Source organism: Camelus bactrianus, chromosome 28 (assembly GCF_048773025.1).
Source record: "Camelus bactrianus isolate YW-2024 breed Bactrian camel chromosome 28, ASM4877302v1, whole genome shotgun sequence".
Classification (NCBI taxonomy): domain Eukaryota; kingdom Metazoa; phylum Chordata; class Mammalia; order Artiodactyla; family Camelidae; genus Camelus; species Camelus bactrianus.
The window spans coordinates 20,198,704-20,217,425 of record NC_133566.1 but is presented as its reverse complement, the minus strand read 5'-3'; the positions used below and the strand labels follow the sequence as shown (position 1 = coordinate 20,217,425).

Genomic DNA, 18,722 nt, shown 5'->3' with positions numbered 1-18,722 from the left:
AAAGTTGCCTGATATGATTTCAGCCTCCTTAAATTTATTGAGAATTGTTTTGTGGCCTAGCATATGCTCTATCCTGAAGAGTGATCCATGTGCACTTGGAAAACAAAATGTGTATTCTGCTGTCTTGGGTGGAATGCGTTATATGTATTTTATATATATTACCTCCAAGAATTATATATCCTGTTTGCGCTGATCCTGTTTGGGACTCTCTGTGCTCCCTAGACACAAATGTCTGTTTCCTTTCCCAGGTTAAGGAAATTTTCACCTATTATTTCTTCAAATAAATTATCTGCTCCTTTCTCTCTCTCTTCTCCTCTGGGACCCCTGTAATGTAAAAGTTAGTACTCTCAAAGTTGTCCCAGAAGTCTCTTAAACTCTCCTCATTTTTAAAAAAAATTTTTTTCTGTTCAGCTTAGGTGACTTCCATCACTCTGTCTTTGCTGTTCCATTCCTCTGTATCAGCTAATCTACTGTAGCTTCCTTCTAGTGAAGTTTTTATTTCAGTTATTGTATTCTTCAGTTCTGTTTGGTTCTTCTTTATATATTTTTTATATTTAAATTAAACCACCTGATTTAATTTACTGGTTGCTTAATCCTGAATCCTCTGAAGCTAAAAAAAAAAAAAAAAGCAACAACAACCATAAGTTATAATTAACTGTTAACATGAATGAATTTTAACTCTTTATTAAACTTCTCACCGTGTTCATCCATTCTTCTCTCAAGTTCGTGAGCATTTTTATGATCATTACCTTGAACTCTCAGGTATATTCCTTACTTCCACTTTACTTAGTCCTTTGCTCTGTAAATAGTTGTAATTTAGGTGTGCTGTGGGCAGAGGTGAGCTCAGGGTCATCCTACATGAGACATCTTGGCTTCTCCCTCAAGGTTATCGTCGCTTAAAGATAAAATTAACTCAGTGTGAATTTTAGATCAAATCTGTGCTTTATAATTTACATGCAGTGAATGTAAAATAGCTGGGTGAGTTATAATGATCCTTCTGCTCTCTTCTGTAGATTGTAGTGGAAGAGTTCCTAGAAGATATAAATAACATCCTGAACTCGGGTGAGGTGCCTAATTTATTTGAAAAGGATGAACTGGAGCAGGTTTTAGCAGCCACCAGGCCAAGAGCAAAAGAAGCAGGAATTTCTGAGGGGAACAGAGATGAGGTAGGACACGTCAGGATGGTAACATGGCTTTGGAAAACAAAGAGTTGTCTTAGCCTTTTTCCAGTGGTCCAAAGATCCCCGTGAGGGGTCCACGGATAGAATTTTTTCAATACAATTTGCTTGCTTTGTAATTGTATGTTTTTGAATCTCTGACATTTAAAGTGTTAATTCATCAGACTTTAAGAAAAGATTATGGAAAGCAGAAAACAGAAACCCTGCTGCCCCCACAGAGGTCATAGTTCTGTCTGAACTAGAAAGCTTCTCTTATTCTTTTTAAACACAAATTTATTTCACACACTCCCAGAGCCCTGCCTAAGGAGTTCAGTTCTTTTGACTCCCTTTCCCATCAGCAAGATCATGAAAGGCATTACCATTCTCTGTCTCCCTCCTTCTTTCTCTCTCTCACACACACACAGACACACAGACACACAAAACACAGCTGCTGTCCACTTCCGTTTCTCCAACACCGTGCTAGATTCTGGGGGCTACTGTTTGTCTACCCCAGGCCTTTCCCTTCTTCCTGCACCTTCTCTAACTTTTTTTGGCCATTCTCTCCCATGTCTTCCCTTCTGTGTCCTTTCATGGGAACTCCCTCCACTGCGAGGTCAGGGCTTATAGGTACAGACAGCGGGGTCTGCTTCAGCTAGTGTAAGCAGAAATGGCTTTATTCGAGGGGCACAGCACCATTGGGAAGGCCAAAGAAAGGGGTTCTAGACTGAATCCTTTGGAATTAATATGAAATGACACTGCAGAGGTCAGGGGTCAACGGTCAGGGACACTGCTGCTTCTGCCACAGCCATTCCTGCTGAGCCAGGAAGCCGCTGAACCAATTGTGGTGCCGCTGCTTCAGCTGCCGGCTCCACAGCCACGTGCCTCCCACCATGTTGGGAGCAGCCGATGCAAGGAGCCACATCCAGAGATGGTGGCTCCAGGTCCATGCCCCTTCTGCCAGGCTCTGCACCTGCATAAAGGGTTGCCCTGCACCCTGCCTCTTTCCCCCGGTGGTTTTCTATCCCAACACAAAACCTCGTATGAATGCCTCTGTCCCCTTTATTCAGGGGGTCTCCTTAAATCCACTGATGAAGAAAACCTATCACATCCCAAACCCTAGTTGCCACAGAGTCTACAAAATGTCATTTATTCTTTCCAGCCTGCATGAGAGGAAGGGGGTGGAATGGGATGCTAAACAAAGCAATTCACACGTCTACTGCACTAACAGTTTTTAAAATTTGACATTGGTCGAGTCAGATGCATTAGCCAACACGTACGTTCATCGTGGCTTCACCCTTATTTCATACTGAAGACAGCCTCCCTCTCGCCAGGTGTTCCAGCACTTCGTCAGCAGGGTCCGTCAGAAGCTGCACGTTGTTCTCTGCATGAGCCCCGTCGGCGAGGCCTTCCGGGCCCGATGCCGGATGTTCCCGTCCCTTGTGAACTGCTGCACCATTGACTGGTTTGTCCAGGTCGGTGGCGTCACAGGATATCTCTCTGAGAAGCTGGACTTGCTTGATTTTATGTTCTTTATTGAAGTACAGCTGACTTACAAAGTGTCGGGTGTGCAGCAAAGTGACTCAGCTATATATACGTATTATTTTTCAGATTCTTTTCTGTTGTAGGTTATTACAAGGTATTGTATATGGTTTATTGTGCTACACAGTAGGTCCTTGTTGTGTATCTTTTAATCCCAAATTCCCAATTTGCCCCTCCCCCTCACCTTTCCCCTTTGGTGACCATAAGTTCATTTTCTATGTCTGTGACTCTGTTTCTGGTTTGTAAATAAGTTCATGTATATCATTCTTTTAGATTCCACATATAAGTGACATCATACGATATTTGTCTTTCTCTGACTCAGTTCACTTAGTATGATAAATCTCTAGGTCCATCAGTGTTGCTGCAAATGGCATTATTTCATTCCTTTTTATGGCTGAATTATATTCCTTTTTGTAAATATACCATATCTTCTTTATCCAGTCCTCTGTCAATGAATATTTAGGTTGCTTCCATGTCTTGGCTATTGTAAATAGTGCTCCTGTGAACATTGGGGTTCATGAATCTTTTCAAATTAGAGTTTTTGGTCTTTTCTGGATCTATGCCTGGACTTGCTTAATTTTAAAGGGGTAACACACTGTCCAGTAATAACTCAAGGGCACTTACATTAGCTTCAAAGCCCACTAGGAATTTACTCATATGCAGGGGATGGTAATGACGATCATTGAACAAAGGCAAAACAGAATTTATAAGGCAGAGAAGATACTAAATTTCTCAATGTAGAGGTTACCAGTGATCTTGACAAGAACTGTTTCAGTGGAGTGATGGGGAAGAGGGGTCAAGAGAGAAGAAGGGGGAGGAATCAGACGCAGCTCTTTCAAGGAGGTTTGCCCCAAAGGAACACCGAGAGATGGGTAATAAGCTAGAAGGATATGTGAGGTGAAGACAAATATTTTTAAGAGGGAAACACAAACAGCACACACGTGTGCTGATGGAAATGATTCAGAGAAGAGAATTATATATATGGTGCTGAAGACAGCTAGGCATTGTTGGACCAATGTCATCGAATAGGCGAGAAGGGATGGGATGGATTCATCAACGAAGGGGCTGATCACAGCTCAACCCACAGCATATGGGAAGATGAGGGGATGAAAGCTCACTGAAGTTCTGTTTTCATTGCTTCTGTTTTTTTAGTGATGGAGGGGTGCAAGGTCATGAGCTGCAAAAAAAGAGGAAAGAAGTGTTAGCAGTCCGAGGAAGTAATGCAGGGTGTGAAATACTCACTCAGGAGAATACAGAAGTGATGTATGAGACACTGTGAAGCACTTCTGGGCTGCACTGAGAACCCGCTGGAGCTAGCTGTCGTGAATTTAAAGTGAGGCCAGTCAGCGTGGCTGTGTTTTTCTCCAGCAGTGCTGTGTACACAGTTGCAGGCATGGGGTTACAGAGAGTTGCACTAGACTGAGGTTCAAGGGAGCTCAAAGAGACAAAGGGAGGTCAAAGAGAGAGGCAAAGGAGTTGAGCTGAATAGGACACCGATTATAATCATGGACCTGAAGTTCACACTGTATAGTAAATAGAGGACATGAGGTCCTCATAATACATGTGATTTTATTTATGAAATTCTAAAGACACCCATGTTTATTCGTTCAATCAACAAATAGTTAAGAAACAACTTCTGTATACCAGGCCGTGTGCTGACGTCAGCAAATGCAGACCCAGACCCACCTCTAATGAGCACAGCCACCGAGTTCATTAAACCTCACGGTCCTGAATAGGAGTGAGCAAGGTGAAGGGGCGGGGGGACAAGGCAAGAGGAGTTTCAGAGCCGGGCACATTTCTTAATTGTTCAACCGTGTGCTATGGAAATGAGCGAGAGACTTTCAAAATTATATCTTGATTTACAGTGGCCCAAAGAAGCACTTCTTTCTGTGTCAAAGACATTTTTCTCAAATGTTGATGCTGTCAGCGATGAACTGAAAGAGAAGCTTGCGCTCATGTGCGTGAACGTTCACTTGAGCGTCTCCACCATGGCTGACCGCTATTACGCGGAGCTCCGGAGAAGGTACTACACGACGCCCACCTCCTACCTGGAGCTCATCAATCTCTGTCTGTCCATGCTGCGAGAGAAGAGGAAGCAGTTGGTTTCAGTAAGCTTAATATTATTAATAATTCTTTTTTTCGCTTGAACTCAAAACTTTCGCCAGAATGAGTGGAAGAGCTATGTGCCACCTTACCCATCCTGTGCATGCCTTTGCCAACCTACAATATGACCAAAAAGTGTCCCATGCTGTTGGTCCAAAGGCCTTCCCCTTCCTTGATATTTATATTTTGTCTTCTGTCATTTATGTAAGTGCCCTTGACTCAGTAGCATGATTTGGACATTGTAACAGAATTAAAGTTAAGCAGAGAACTAGTCACCTCTGCAGTATTTAATAAGAAGTAAACCTTTCTGTGAAGTAATAGAGATGAGGTTCTGGTGGCCTTAACATGTCAGTGGTTCCCATTGAGAGCAAGGACTTTGGTGTCAGGGACCAGCTACAACCTCTGCTCTGCTTTCTTCCTGCACAATCTTAAGCATGTTCTGTAACTTCTCCAAGTCTTAGTAGAAAATAAGGTTTAAAAAATATATATCTATCTCTTGGATTGTTGTAGAATTAAAATGAGTTACTGTTTGTGAAGTGCTTGGAATATGATCTGACATATATGAGGTGCTCAGAAAATAATGGCTGCAGCCATCACCACCACCATCATCACCACCAGCATCACCACCACCACCAGCATCACCACCATCGGCATCACCACCATCACCACCATCATCATCACCACCACCACCACCACCACCACCATCACCACCATCATAGTCACCACCACCATCATCATCAGGCTATTCACATGACCTAAAAATGTTCAGTATTTTAAACACAGTAAAAATGGAAGCATTTGCCATTTATTTTTCAGAGGATTTTGACCTGGTAAATGTATTTCTAGTAAAATAAAGTAACAGATATTTTTGAAACCTGCCAATTTGAACCACGTTTTCTGTCTTACCCTCAAAAAACAGTTATTCCCAGTTGCCTTCTCTACCAGATACTGCCCCTTTGATCCTAGTCAAGAGCTTCCTACCACTGGGAAGTAAGGTTCAGATCAGCTGCCAGAGCTAAGTACTCAGGACATTATCTCCTGGGGGAGAGGGGTGGTCTCAGCCCTGCTGATCCATTCTGAGGAAACAGGCTTCCAGAGCTGTGACCTGCAAGAATTTCTATCTGAATTTGTCCCTCACTCATTCAATGTGCTACCCAGCTACCACAGGGAATAAAAATACTACAGTGTGGGCCCTCCGTGAACCCACAGCCCCGTGACGTCCCACTCCCGTGTCCAAGGGGCACAGGTCCAAACCAACTGTGTTGCATGTCAGGGCCATTTCCTCGGGTTCTGTGACCTGAAGATTTCCCCACACTCTCAAGCGTTAAGTTTTACAAACTGATTCACCAGTTCTGTAGATGTGACATTCTAGTGCATGAGTGAGAGATGCCAGTTTATAATACTTGTCAAAATAGGTATCTTCATTGTCATCTAGGCACGTGAACGGGTGAAGAATGGTCTCACCAAACTATTGGAGACAAACGGTCTCGTAGACAAAATGAAATTAGACCTTTCCGCGTTGGAACCTGTCCTCTTAACGAAATCTCAAGACGTTGAAGCCCTGATGGACAAACTGGCGGTAGATCAAGAAAACGCCGACCAGGTACGCAGCGCTGGCTGACCGCGGGTGAGCAGGCTTTGACCTCCAGCTGGTCACCTATATACAGTGACAAGTGACTGGGTTTTTTAAATATGTTATTAAAATAATTGAGTGGTAGAGAAATTTAACCACGCCTTTAGGTTGTAAACAATCTCCCTTCAATAAGGGGGAGGGTATAGCTTAGCAAGCACAAGGTCCTGGGTTCAGTCCCCAGTACCTCCATTAAAAATAGATAAATAAATAAACCTAATTACCTCCCCCCCCAAAAAAAAATTCTAAAAACAAAACCCAAAAAAACCAATCTCCCTTCAAAAGCCAGCCTGATTCTCTCCCCGAGAATGAGTGAACCCCATGTGTGGCACAGAGAGAGCTGAAAGAAAAGTACCCCCTACAAACAGAACGCAGCCAGTCTGCTCCTAAGAAGGAGCTGTTTGTCCTCATAACTTTGTCCCCATTTGTCCCCACTATTCTATCAACGTGGTGCGACGTGGACATGGGAGAGTACGAGATGCGGTGTGGCGAACCTTCTTTCATCATCAGTCTAATCCAAGGGGGCAAACATGACTCTCTATCATTGGCTTTGTTTTTAAACATTGCAATTCAAATCCCGAGACCACTCAATCAGCCATGTTTCGACGGTTAGGTCCGCAACATCGTGCAGGAGGATGAAGCGGTAGCAAAAGTGAAGGCGGAAGAAACCCAAGCGATAGCGGACGACGCTCAGCGAGACCTTGAAGAAGCGCTGCCCGCGCTGGAGGCTGCTAACAAGGCGCTGGATTCCCTAGACAAGGCGGACATATCTGAGATCAGAGTCTTCACAAAGCCCCCGGACCTGGTCATGACCGTGATGGAAGCGATCTCCATCCTCTTGAATGCCAAGTGGGTGCCTCCTCAGAACACCCGTTGCCAGCATACCTGGCGGGATTTCTTTGCTCTTTTTCTTCATTTTCACTTACGTGTCTTCATTCTCTTCACCTCCCTCTCGTTGATTTGGTCAGTCATTCAACAAATTGATTCCACAGGCCTTTTTTGGGGGGGGGAGGGGACATCTACTTTGCGTTAGATGGTAAGAGATATAAATTTCTTCCACGTGCGGCACTGACAGTCTAGTGGGGAGACAGGCATGAAAAATGATCATTTCAAGGCCTGTGAGAGTTGTGCAGTGTTAGGAGTGCCAAGGAGAGAGCGCCCAGGCCCCCTGGGGGGCATGAGCAGGTGTCTGGGGAGATGGTGCTCGGGTGGAGAGTGGACCATGGGGAGAGCTCAGGGATCAGGCGGGGCTGGGCGGCAGGGCAGTGATCACACCATGAACGGTCTCGTGTGCTTTGCTGAGCAGTTCAGATTTCATCTTGGAGATAATGTTGTTTTCAAACTTTCTTTAGTAATTTAATCTTTTTTAATAAAAGATTATGTTATGAGAAAGCTTTCTATGTAAGACTGATTAGTGAAGACAGAGCGCCCAGAGCACCACCCCTCCCCAACCGCCACCGCCAGGCTTCCCCGTGGACCCACTGGTCAGCACGTCGTTGGGACCTGAGGGTTCTTGGAGCACAGGTGGAGAGCCCTGGCCAGAGGGGACTGAGAACCAGTGAGCACTGTCAACATAATCAGATTTCCATGTGAGAAAGACCAATCTGGCCAAAGTCCACAGGGGGCGAGTTTGACTGAGAGAGAAAACAGGTTTGAAGGTGATTACGGTGTTTGTGCAAGAAATTTTAAGGCAAGGGAGGTAAAAATGTGGGTGCTTGAGGTATTTGAAAAATAAAACTCATTTCTGTAATGCCTTACGCTTCTGCAACTCTGCCGTTCTATAATTCTTTCTCCGCCACAACTGGCTTGTATGGAACCTTAGTCACCCACGTGCCCTGTCTCCCCATGAGCTGTGTTGCACGTCACTGCCAGTTACTGGGATTACACCGCTGAGGTTAAAACTACCCACTTACTGGGGTAACATTTTTAGTTTATTTATTTTATAGAAATACAGTTGATGTACAGCGTTTATGTTAGTTTTAAGTGTGCTGCGTAGTGACTGGATTTTGCACACATTATGAAATGATCACGGTAAGTCTCTTAGCCATCCGTGGGATAACATTTTAAAGTTCTCAAAGGAGCACGTGTTTTTTTGATCTTACATTCCTTTAGGACAGTGCCACTAACTTGCCGTGTGTGTCTTTCAGGCCTGACTGGCCTACAGCAAAGCAACTGCTGGGTGACTCTAACTTCCTAAGAAGGCTTCTAGAATACGATAAGGAAAACATAAAGCCCCAGGTCCTGGCGAAGCTTCAGAAGTACATCAATAACCCTGATTTTGTGCCTGAAAAAGTGGAGAAAGTGTCCAAAGCTTGCAGATCCATGTGCATGTGGGTGAGAGCAATGGATCTGTACTCCCGGGTGGTCAAAGACGTGGAACCAAAGAGGCAAAAGCTCCGCGCTGCGCAGGTACGTTGTCTGTGCCGTGAGGTTTTGCAGAATGAGAGGCCGTCGCCAGCAAGCATGCGAGCTCCGACTGAGGCGCTGCTGAGGGCAAACAATACAGTGACAGCGCTCTTGGAAATTAGTTTTTGTTTAAAAAGAATAGCTTAGCCGGTAAGGGTTATTTTTTCGGAAACGATCTCTAAAATCTGTCCTCTCCCAGCATAAAAGGAAAACGGGTCTTTACTGTACCACATCATCAGACCCCTGGTGTTTTTAAATTTATTTTAGCTCTAGCATCCAATGCTCTCCGTTTCTATTTGATAAATCTTCCCACACTTGAGTGTGTTACCTGAGGTTCTAAAAACCAGCGTAAGCCACAGTCAGATGGGAGGCCTCAAGCAGAACCAAGATCGATCAGCGGAGCAGGTCACCGGAAGAACCACGGCTACAGAGCAGGGCTGGCAAACTTTTTCTCTAAGGATCCGGGTAGTAAATATTTTAAGCTTTGCTGGCTGGATGGTCTCTGTTGCCGTTACTCAGCTCTGCCGTTGCATCATAAAAACAGCCGTCAACAATTCAAACGTGAATAAGCATGGCTGTGGCCCAGCGTAGCTTTACTTATGGACACTGGACTCAGATTTCATACAGTTATCATGTGTTATGAAATAGTATTCTTCGTTTGACTTTTTTTCCCCTTAACTGTTTAAAAGTGTAAAACCATTCTCACTCACAAACCACACAAAAACAGGCAGTGGGCTGAGTCTGGCCTCGAGGCCAAAGCTGCAGACCTCTGCCCTAGAAAACTAGTCAGGAGAGATCCGTTTTCACTGTTGCATGGCTATTTCATTTGTTCTACCATTTAAAGTTTATTATAATAGCTAATTCATCCCCAAATGCTTAGTACATTTATTTCTCTAATCCTTCTATGATTTATTTTGTTGGAGTTTGTTTTGTTTTGTTCTGTTCTGTTTGTTTCTGCTCTTATATTTTGTTCTATTTTATATTTGTTTTAACTTTGAATATATCATATCAAAATCTTTTGGGAGAAAAAGAACATAAATCCTTAAAAACAAACAAACAAACAAAAAAACCTGTTACAAATGGGTAAATTTCAACTTTCTTTTGGGGCTTGTTGTTAAATACGTACCTGATTTTATTAGGCTGAACTTGATATGACCATGGCTACTCTGAAAGAAAAACAAGCATTGCTAAAACAAGTGGAAGATCAAATACGAGCCTTGCAAGATAAATATGACAAAAGTGTGAGTGAGAAGGAAAGTCTGGGTGAGTAACTCATAAAATTTACGTTGTTCTGAAAGGGCCTGATTTTCAAAAGTTGAAACAGTTTTCAGGTGGTCAGATCTCAGTCTCCATCCAACCTACAGGGCGTATCTGCGTGAGATGGATTGCATTAGCCTCCTAGTGTAACACTAGGAGAACTGCCTGTGTTGTGTGTATTCAACTCCTATATCCGAATAAGGCCTTTGGGGGAAATACCACATTTTGACACAGAGCAGCACGTTTTCTGAATTTGATCCAGAAAATAAATACTATAGGAGCATGAAAACAGTGCTGTCCTCAGCCAGAGTCAAGGAGTATCGAAAAGATGCTTTCTGCGTGGAAGAGGCAGACTTGGACTTGGCTCTGAAATGGGAACTAAGCCCCTGCTGGTGTGGGGTTCCCTAGAGATGTGTCGACATCGTTAGCTAAATATTGCTGGTTCCGCTATAAACAGAAGCAGGCGGATAAACGTCGTGTACTTTAGGGAAACACTGAATAACACGGCCTGATTGTCTTAAAATTTCCCAGCAAAGACGATGGCCCTGACAAAGGCGCGTCTGGTGCGCGCGGGAAAGCTGACGGCTGCGCTGGGGGACGAGCAAGTTCGATGGGAGGAGAGCATCCAGAAGTTCAGCGAGGAGATAGCGAACATCGTCGGGAACGTGTTCATAGCAGCGGCCTGTGTGGCCTATTACGGGGCCTTCACAGCCCAGTACAGGCAGTCGGTGAGGAGACCTGCCTTCCGAGAGCAGCGGCTGAAACTGGGAGGCGGGGTGGGGGCGTGGGGGACCCGGTTTCTAGGGAGGTTCTCCGTGATGGAAACTTCTGTATACATTCCACAGCCCTCCACCTCCCCCAGCAGCCAGCGGTGGCTGCCTCGAGGCTCACCTTGACCCGGCCCTCCCTCTCCTCTCCTGCCTGAGAAAGTTGCTCATCACCTGCTTACACAGCACAGAACCTGGGGGGAGAGAAAAAGCCAGGGAGTCTCCTACCCCTAGGATCAGGAGTGGCAGCCAAAGTCAGGCAGGATGGGGTGGGGGGGCGGTTATAGCTCAGTGGTTTAGCATGTGCCTAGCATGCACAAGTTCCCGGGTTCAATACCCAGTACCTCCATTAAAATAAATAAATAAATAAACCTAACTACTTCCCCCGGAAAAAATAACATAAAATAAAGTCAGGCAGTATGCATAAAAAAGAATAAAATAATGCCATTTGCAGCAACATGGATGGACCTGGTGATTGTCACTCTAAGTGAAGTAAGCCAGAAGGAGAAAGAAAAATACCATATGATATCACTTATATGTGGTATCTAAAAAAAAAAGACAAACAAACCTGTTTAACAAAATAGAAACAGACTAACAGACATAGAAAACAAACTTATGGTTAACCGGGGGGAAGGGATAAATCGGGAGTTCTAGATTTGCAGATACTAACTAATATACATGAAATAGATAAATAACAGGTTTCTACTGTACAGCTCCGGGAACTATATTTAATACCTTGCAGTAACCTATGGTGAAAAAGAATATGAAAATGAATGTATGTTCCTGTATGACTGAAGCATTGTGCTGTACACCAGAAATTGACACAGCATTGTAAACTGACTATACTTCAATAAATATATATATTTTTTAAAAGATAAATTAAAATAAAATAAAGTCAGGCAGGATGAAGCATCCTGAATCGGTGAGGCTGCTGCTGAGGGCTGGGCATTGGGCAGGAGCAGGAAACTGAATGATCTGGAGGGCTTTTGAAGCCACTTTTTGAAATGCTTCCCTGCGGATGTTCTGCCCTGCCCTTGGGTTATAAAACCTTGTTGGTGCAGGAGTTACACAGACTCTCCAGGAGCTCAGGGGCATCTGGCGCCAAGTGGGCAGTGGTGCCAGGGATGCTCTCGGGGGACAGACAGTTCTCTGCTGTGCATGGTTGTGCCGCTCCCTGTAGGAGGTGACCTGCTTACAGCCCGCTGCCCCATTCACTGATTGCCAGTAGCACCCACAGCCATTGCGATAACCCCAGACTCCTCCACGTGCTTCCAGACTCTTCCCAAGAGGAGCCTGCAGCCCATGCTGAAGCCTACTGTGACAACCCCTGTGTCATTTATACCAGGTCAAGACAGGGCATGTGACATGCCCCAAGCCACCACTAGTGAACGGCGTAGGTCTAGACCCCGGATCTGCTGTGCCCTATGCCCTGGTGCCGGGGTGCCTGTGCAGTCTGGGTGTGTCCTCGTTCTCCGAGTGTTGCTGACTCTATACAAGCGAGCTTTTCTCCTTCTACAGCTTATTGAGTGTTGGATCCAGGACTGTCAGACCCTGGAGATCCCAATCAATCCTTCCTTCAGTCTCATTAACACGCTTGGTGACCCCTACGAGATACGGCAGTGGAACACAGACGGGCTGCCCCGTGACCTGGTATCAACGGAAAACGGCATCCTGGTCACTCAAGGGAGACGGTGGCCTCTGATGATTGACCCCCAAGATCAGGTATGTGACCAGGGCCTCAGATAAGCTGTTAGCCTGTTAAGTCGGCTAACACTGTGCTCTTACAGATTCTAAAAGCGGACTTGAACGTCCCTGTAAGATCTTGGGGATGCAGACCTGGGAGGGGGTTTAAACGTCTTCTCGTCCACATCCCTCACTGTGTAGAGACAGAAAGTAAAACAGGAACAGTCCAAGTGCTCTGCACGCTTGGTTTTGATTTTGTTTAAGGGGTTGACCATTTGTTTTCTCTGTGGGAGCAGAAGTTCATACCAGCACAGTCCTTGTTCCTAAAAGGACTGAGGCGTTGGAATGAAGCCAGAGGATGACGACTTTCAGGGTGCACCTGCCTGGCATTTACAGAAGCTCACTATCTGACTCCTGAGTCTGCGGGCCAGTTGTTCTACGGGGGGTTTAGGAAAAGGTGCCCGTTTGAAATCAGGGACAAACGTGAATCCCTCCAGGGTGGGCTTGCTTCCTGGGTGGGTCTTTCCTTCATTTGTTCCAAATTTGAATACAAGAAAGAGTCCTAAACATTAGATTCAAAAGGTGTTTTTTATTTGTAGGGGGAGTGGAGGGTTTTTTAAAATTTTATCTTTTGTTATCTTCCTGGTTTCTAGATTGAACGAAACCTCTAAACTTTACAAACTTTGACTTTCTAGCCAGCTCTGAACTAAACGTCTCGCTCTGCACTTTCTCACATAGGCAAACCGCTGGATAAGAAACAAAGAGAACAAAAACGGTTTAAAGATCGTCAAGCTTACGGACAGTAATTTCTTGCGCATACTTGAAAATTCGATCCGCCTCGGCTTACCCGTCTTACTGGAAGAGGTTCGCTTTGCACTTTTCTTGCGTTAGTTCCCAGCCTTCAGGCCACACCTGGGAGTCTGTACCGGCCGTGCCTGCATCCCACTAAACACCCCAGCCAGCTCCCTCTTCAAACTGGTCAAACCGATTGCTTCGCTCCTCAAACAGTACAGTACACCCTCGGGGGGGGGGGGGCGCCGTCTGTGACCGAAGGAATTTTTTTGCTTCCAGACATTGCTTTGGTGTTAAGTGGGATGGGCTCAGTTTCCTGACACCGCTGATTCTCAGGCCTCGCGTGGCTCCCCGCCGTTAGCTGCCCTGAAAATTCGAAGCAGTGGTGCCAGTCAGGGAGTGTCTCCTCACGCCAAGGATGTGAAGCCAGTAAAACCCCCAGTGGGTATAAACGTTATGTTCCACTTAGACGGAAGGTCAGAATTAGACTAAGTGGCGTGATAGGAACTTTTGTTTGAAACAAAACAAAAGATGTTTGTTGAGCCTAAGTGCTTGATTTCGTCAGAATCACCCCAAGAGTGGATGTTTTCCAGCTTGTTCATTCAGTGAACACACATTGTTTGAGAATCAAAGGCCAACAATACCCGGGTGGTTCTTGCCCTCGATAGTTTACAGTCTAGTTGGGGGCAAAGACAGTAAACAGAGAAAAGAGGGGGAATGAGGCAGAAGAGGGAGGAAGAGAACGAATGGTAAGGGCTTTGAAGGGACGAGCCCAGGGCTGACATAGCCAATAAGGCGGTGGGGTGGGGGAGGTAAATTAAATGCACGGCTACAGGAGGTAACGGTTGAGCTGTGACCCACATGAAGAGCTCAGCCACGTGAAGAGCTCAGAGAGATGGCTTTCCAGGCAAAGGGGACAGCCTGTACAATGGCCTTGGGCACAAAAAGGACTCCTGCAGCAAAAGGGCGCGAAGCTCGGAAAAGACCGCAGGCCGGGGGCAGCTTAGCTGCAGAAGAGTCAGTAATATTAGCTTCAGCTACCACGCACTGCGTGCTCGCTCCCCTCGCCAGACCTGCTGTGGTAGTTTACACATATTAACCCTTTAATCTGCACTGCCGCCTTACAGGGTAGTCACTACTATTATCCCATTTTACCAGTGAGGAAGCTGAGGCCCAGAAAGGTTAAGTAAACCATCAGAGCAGCCTGACTGTCTAGAACATTCACAGCAAGTTACCAGCCTCCCAGCTCAAACTACAAAGAGCCCAAGCAGCCTCCATGTGGTGCTCGTGGCCTTGACCTGCACGGGCCAGGTTCTGCCATGGGCCCCAGGCCCTCATTCAGACCCTGGAGTTACAGGAGAGGGTGCAGTCTCCCCAAAATCTCTGGCACAGTTATGTTAGCCCCAGACTGATTCTTGTGTGTGTGTGTGTGTGTATAATTTTTTTTTTATTGACATATAGTCAGTTTAGAATGTTGTGTCAATTCCTGGTCTACAGCACAAGGCTTCAGTCATACATGAACACACATATATTCGTTTTCATGTTCTTTTTCACCATAAGTTACTACAAGATACTGAATGTAGTTCCCTGTGCTGTACAGTATGAACTTGTTGTTTATCTATTTCACATGTAGTAGTTAGTATCTGCAAATCTCGAACTCCCAGTTTATCCCTTTCCACCCGCTTCCCCCCTGGTAACCATAAGGCTATTTTCTGTGCCCGTCGGGGCTCGTAAGCCCCAGCTCACTTCATGACCCAGGAGGTCCGGAGGGGGTTTCTTCTCGCATGGCCGTGATGTTCTGCCCCAGACAGCAGAGCCTCTTAGCTGTGGCTGATGCTCCTGGGAGCGAGGGTGGGCCCGTGGGGAGGGCCCCGCCAGGAACAGGACCACCCGACTGGGCCCCTCCTGCTTTCTGTGACGTAGGGTGGTATTTTCAAACTTTGTCTCCACCCACTCATGGGTGTGAGATCAACTCAGTCCACCTCAGTCAGCATCTTTAAATGAAAGAGAACAGGCTTTTAAAAAGCACAAAAATTGTATCGTGGAGAGTAAGGGAAATCTTACCTCACAAACTTTTGTTCTGGGAATTTGCATGCTTGGAGACCACAATGAGAACTAGATTTGTTAACCATGGATTACATCAAATTTTGACAGCTCCTGGGCCGCGGGCCCCCATCACATACATGCTGACACAAGGGTGTTTGTCATGGGGTCTGTTGCTAATGTCTGCGTGCCCTTTTGTTCTTACCAACAATTGGATCTGCTTTGAGGGAAAAAAGAAATTATTATTATACAGAATAGAGACCCATAGACTTTTTCTATAAAAAGCCAGAAGATATTTTAGATTTTTCAGGTCACATACAGTCTCTGTATGAATACTCTCTGAATGAACACTCTTGGATTTTAGTTTGGGGGTTCTGTTGGTTTTACAACCCTTTAAAAAGGTTAAAAACCATTCTTAGCTCAAGAGTCACACAAAAACAGGCCCCAGAGGGCCGGAGGCGGCCTGCAGACCAGAGAGGGCCGACTTGTGACTGACGGCAGCCATGAAAGTGTGCAGACCTTCCTTGGTCGGGGGCCTGTTGCAGGACCGCCCTGCAGGGCCCTCGCTCTCAGCGGCTTTGTCCCGTGTAGGGCTAGTCTAAATCAGTGTGTTGCCTTCCCATGCTCTTGTCTCCTTAGACTGTTGATAAAACAGTCCCTGGAAGATGTGCACGGTGAGAGGCAGGGAGAGGACATTAAGAAACATCCAGATCATCACTGAAAACTGCCCGTTCAAAGTAAATTCTGGGGCCTAAGACATTTGGGGAGGTTGCTGCTGTCCGTTTTCATGACGTAGCTGTTTTGTGCTGTTTTGCTTTGTTTTCTTTTTTAAGCTCAGGGAGACCCTGGACCCGGCCCTGGAGCCCATCCTTCTGAAACAGATCTTCATCAGCGGTGGGCGGCTGCTCATTCGCCTCGGAGACTCGGACATTGACTACGATAAGCACTTTAGGTTCTACATGACGACCAAGTTGCCAAACCCACACTACCTGCCTGAGGTACGAGCTGCCGGCCCGAGACGGGGAGAAGGGCGGTGCGATGGGTCTCCTGCTTGGGGAACGAGGACACACCTGGGCCAGGTTCTCCTTGCAGCCTGGAGGGGTTCAGCCACACAGCCGCTGCCCCAGCTCACGGCCCGAGTTCCCTTTGAGAGTTTAGAAAAGTGACCCGTGTTCTGACCCACAGCCTTTGATTTCTCACTTATTTGACTTTTGAGAGGGGACGTCACACACGTCCCCAGTCCTAGCTCTGTGACTAGGGGTAAATTAGTCCATTTCTTGGATCCTTGAGTCAATCAAATATAAAGCCCACTTCAAGGATTTGTGAGGATTAAATAAGAATAACATGTGTGAAATATATGACACTCAAACACTCTTCTTCCATTTATTGTTTTTGCTGTTGGCTTATTCGAGTCACACTGGACTATTATAGCAACAGTTTTTCATAAAAATAAGATGAGACCAAATACGGAAAGCTCTATTTACTGTCAGTAATAGCTTCTTGTTGACAAAGACAAACTATGCGAAAGTCACTATGACTGAGTGGTTTTTATTAGCCCATCTAGTCCTCACAAATACCCTATGTGTTGTTCCTAGTATTCTCTCAATTTTTAAGAATCTGGAACTGGAGCTCAGAATGCAATGGCTTGTCCGGCGTCCCACGTGCACTGAAGGGCACAGCTGGAATCTGAGCCCTGCTTCTTTAACCCTTCGCTGGCTCACCCTTCCTTGAAATGCCACGTAGGATTCTGTAACTGTGGCTTTTGAGGAACCAGATTGTCACTCACAGCAGCAGAGAGTATCACAGTAGGACCCTGGGAGGCTGGGGTTTTCTGTGCTCGGTGTGTGTGTGGGTGGTGAGTGCGCTCACAGTTAGACCCGGGGAACATCCAGCTGGGCCCCGATGAGCCGTGTTCCAACAGGGAAAGCACTTGTTTTATCAGTCTGACCCGAAGCGTTTTTATGTACCCTGTGCCTCTCCTAGGTGTGCATCAAAGTCACCATCATCAATTTCACGGTGACCAAATCAGGTCTGGAGGACCAGTTGTTAAGGTAAAAAATGGTGGGGGGGCAAATATTTTTGTTTAGAAATTTTGACTAAGAAAAAGATTAGCTCGCAAATAGAGGGATGGGAGACATGAGTTCGCGTGTTTAGACAGGTGAAGCCAGAGGTAAGGCCCCTTTTTAGATTCAATCAAGAATCATTCACGGAGGTGGTGGGATTTCAGAGTCTCCCACATCAGTAGGAAAAGAATGTTTCAGGCACCATTTGCAGGTTGACAGAAGCTGTCGTTAGAAACGGAAATTGAATGATTAGAGAGCTCAAGCACTGAGCAGGCTTTCCTAAGAGAAGACGAGCAGAAGCTGTGGGAGCTGGGGGTAGGGTGCAGGGCTCTGAAATACCAGGTAAAGAGTCAGAACTCACATGTAGCGCAGTGAGTAGCCACTGTATAAACCCAGCGAAGGAGGGGCCTTGTGCACTGGGGTTTGGCTGGTAGCATTAGTATTCAGAACAGGAACAATTAGAAACGTGGAAAAATAAAACAGAAGCCACCTTAGGGCCCCAGCAGAGACCCAGCTTAGGTCTTCGCTTTGGCATTAGCGATGTGGTGCGGCTTGAAAAGCCTGAGCTGGAAGAGCAGAGGATCAAGCTCATTGTGAGGATCAACACTGATAAAAACCAGCTGAAAGCTATCGAGGAGAAGATCCTCAAAATGCTCTTCACATCTGAGGGAAACGTTCTGGACAATGAAGAACTCATTGACACACTGCAGGACTCAAAGGTGAGTGAAACACTTTTATTATTTATGCAAAGTGTGTTAATTCGGAAGTTACCTACAGCCTTGGGGGTCCTGAAGAGTCTTTAAAGAATGGGAGCCACCCTTGGGCTGCCTGGGGCACACACAAGGGCAAGCCTGGCTGGCAGGCTCCCCACCAAGCAGGGGAAGCTACGTGAGCTGTAATGACCACTCCTCTTGTCCTGCCTGCCTGTTTGAAACAAAGCCTGTAATGTAAAGAACTGGGACACGATTTAAGTCAAAAGGAACAACACAATTACATACTCATTAATGTCACCACCTCCAGGAAGCCTCCCTGGTTTTCCCAGCAGGAATTACTCACCTCCTCCTGGAACATCTGTAGCACCGTATCTGCCCCTCTAATGCAGCACTTGTCACTGTCTGCCTTACATCAGAGCCCTCCAATTACATGTCTTTTCTCTTCTGGTAGGTTTTTAAGATCTACACAACAGAAATCTATTTTATAAATCGTGTGAGTTCTTGGCTTTCCCCTTTGCCAGCTTAGCAACCCATTTTCCTGGGTCTGCTAAGTCACGACCACTCTGCTG

At 45.9% G+C, this 18,722-nt stretch overlaps 1 protein-coding gene and 1 long non-coding RNA gene across 6 annotated transcripts in view; one reads left to right on the top strand and one right to left on the bottom strand.

The window, feature by feature from the left end:
* Positions 1-18,722, bottom strand: part of LOC105072091 (uncharacterized) — a 120,508-nt gene that overhangs the window by 3,531 nt on the left and 98,255 nt on the right. The window contains exons 4-5 of one of the 5 annotated variants that reach the window (XR_012502982.1): positions 9,962-10,001; positions 2,289-3,873 (exon numbers count right to left, since the gene is read on the bottom strand). The exons of 1 other annotated variant lie outside the window; for it this stretch is intronic. This is a non-coding gene — a long non-coding RNA (uncharacterized LOC105072091). Of the gene's footprint in view, positions 1-2,288; positions 3,874-4,639; positions 4,775-7,175; positions 8,914-9,961; positions 10,002-18,722 lie in introns of those variants that run through there. 3 more of the 5 variants (XR_012502985.1, XR_012502980.1, XR_012502984.1) reach the window with 3 other exon arrangements.
* The window catches only part of DNAH6 (dynein axonemal heavy chain 6), a 150,366-nt gene that overhangs the window by 87,258 nt on the left and 44,386 nt on the right, over positions 1-18,722 (top strand). The window contains exons 47-59 of the mRNA XM_045519487.2: positions 1,014-1,166; positions 2,489-2,629; positions 4,562-4,804; positions 6,235-6,402; positions 7,043-7,278; positions 8,577-8,838; positions 9,975-10,098; positions 10,624-10,820; positions 12,378-12,581; positions 13,281-13,406; positions 16,211-16,375; positions 17,361-17,428; positions 17,979-18,159. Of these exons, the coding sequence (XP_045375443.2) occupies positions 1,014-1,166; positions 2,489-2,629; positions 4,562-4,804; positions 6,235-6,402; positions 7,043-7,278; positions 8,577-8,838; positions 9,975-10,098; positions 10,624-10,820; positions 12,378-12,581; positions 13,281-13,406; positions 16,211-16,375; positions 17,361-17,428; positions 17,979-18,159 (2,268 nt within the window). The remainder of the gene's footprint in view (positions 1-1,013; positions 1,167-2,488; positions 2,630-4,561; positions 4,805-6,234; positions 6,403-7,042; positions 7,279-8,576; positions 8,839-9,974; positions 10,099-10,623; positions 10,821-12,377; positions 12,582-13,280; positions 13,407-16,210; positions 16,376-17,360; positions 17,429-17,978; positions 18,160-18,722) is intronic.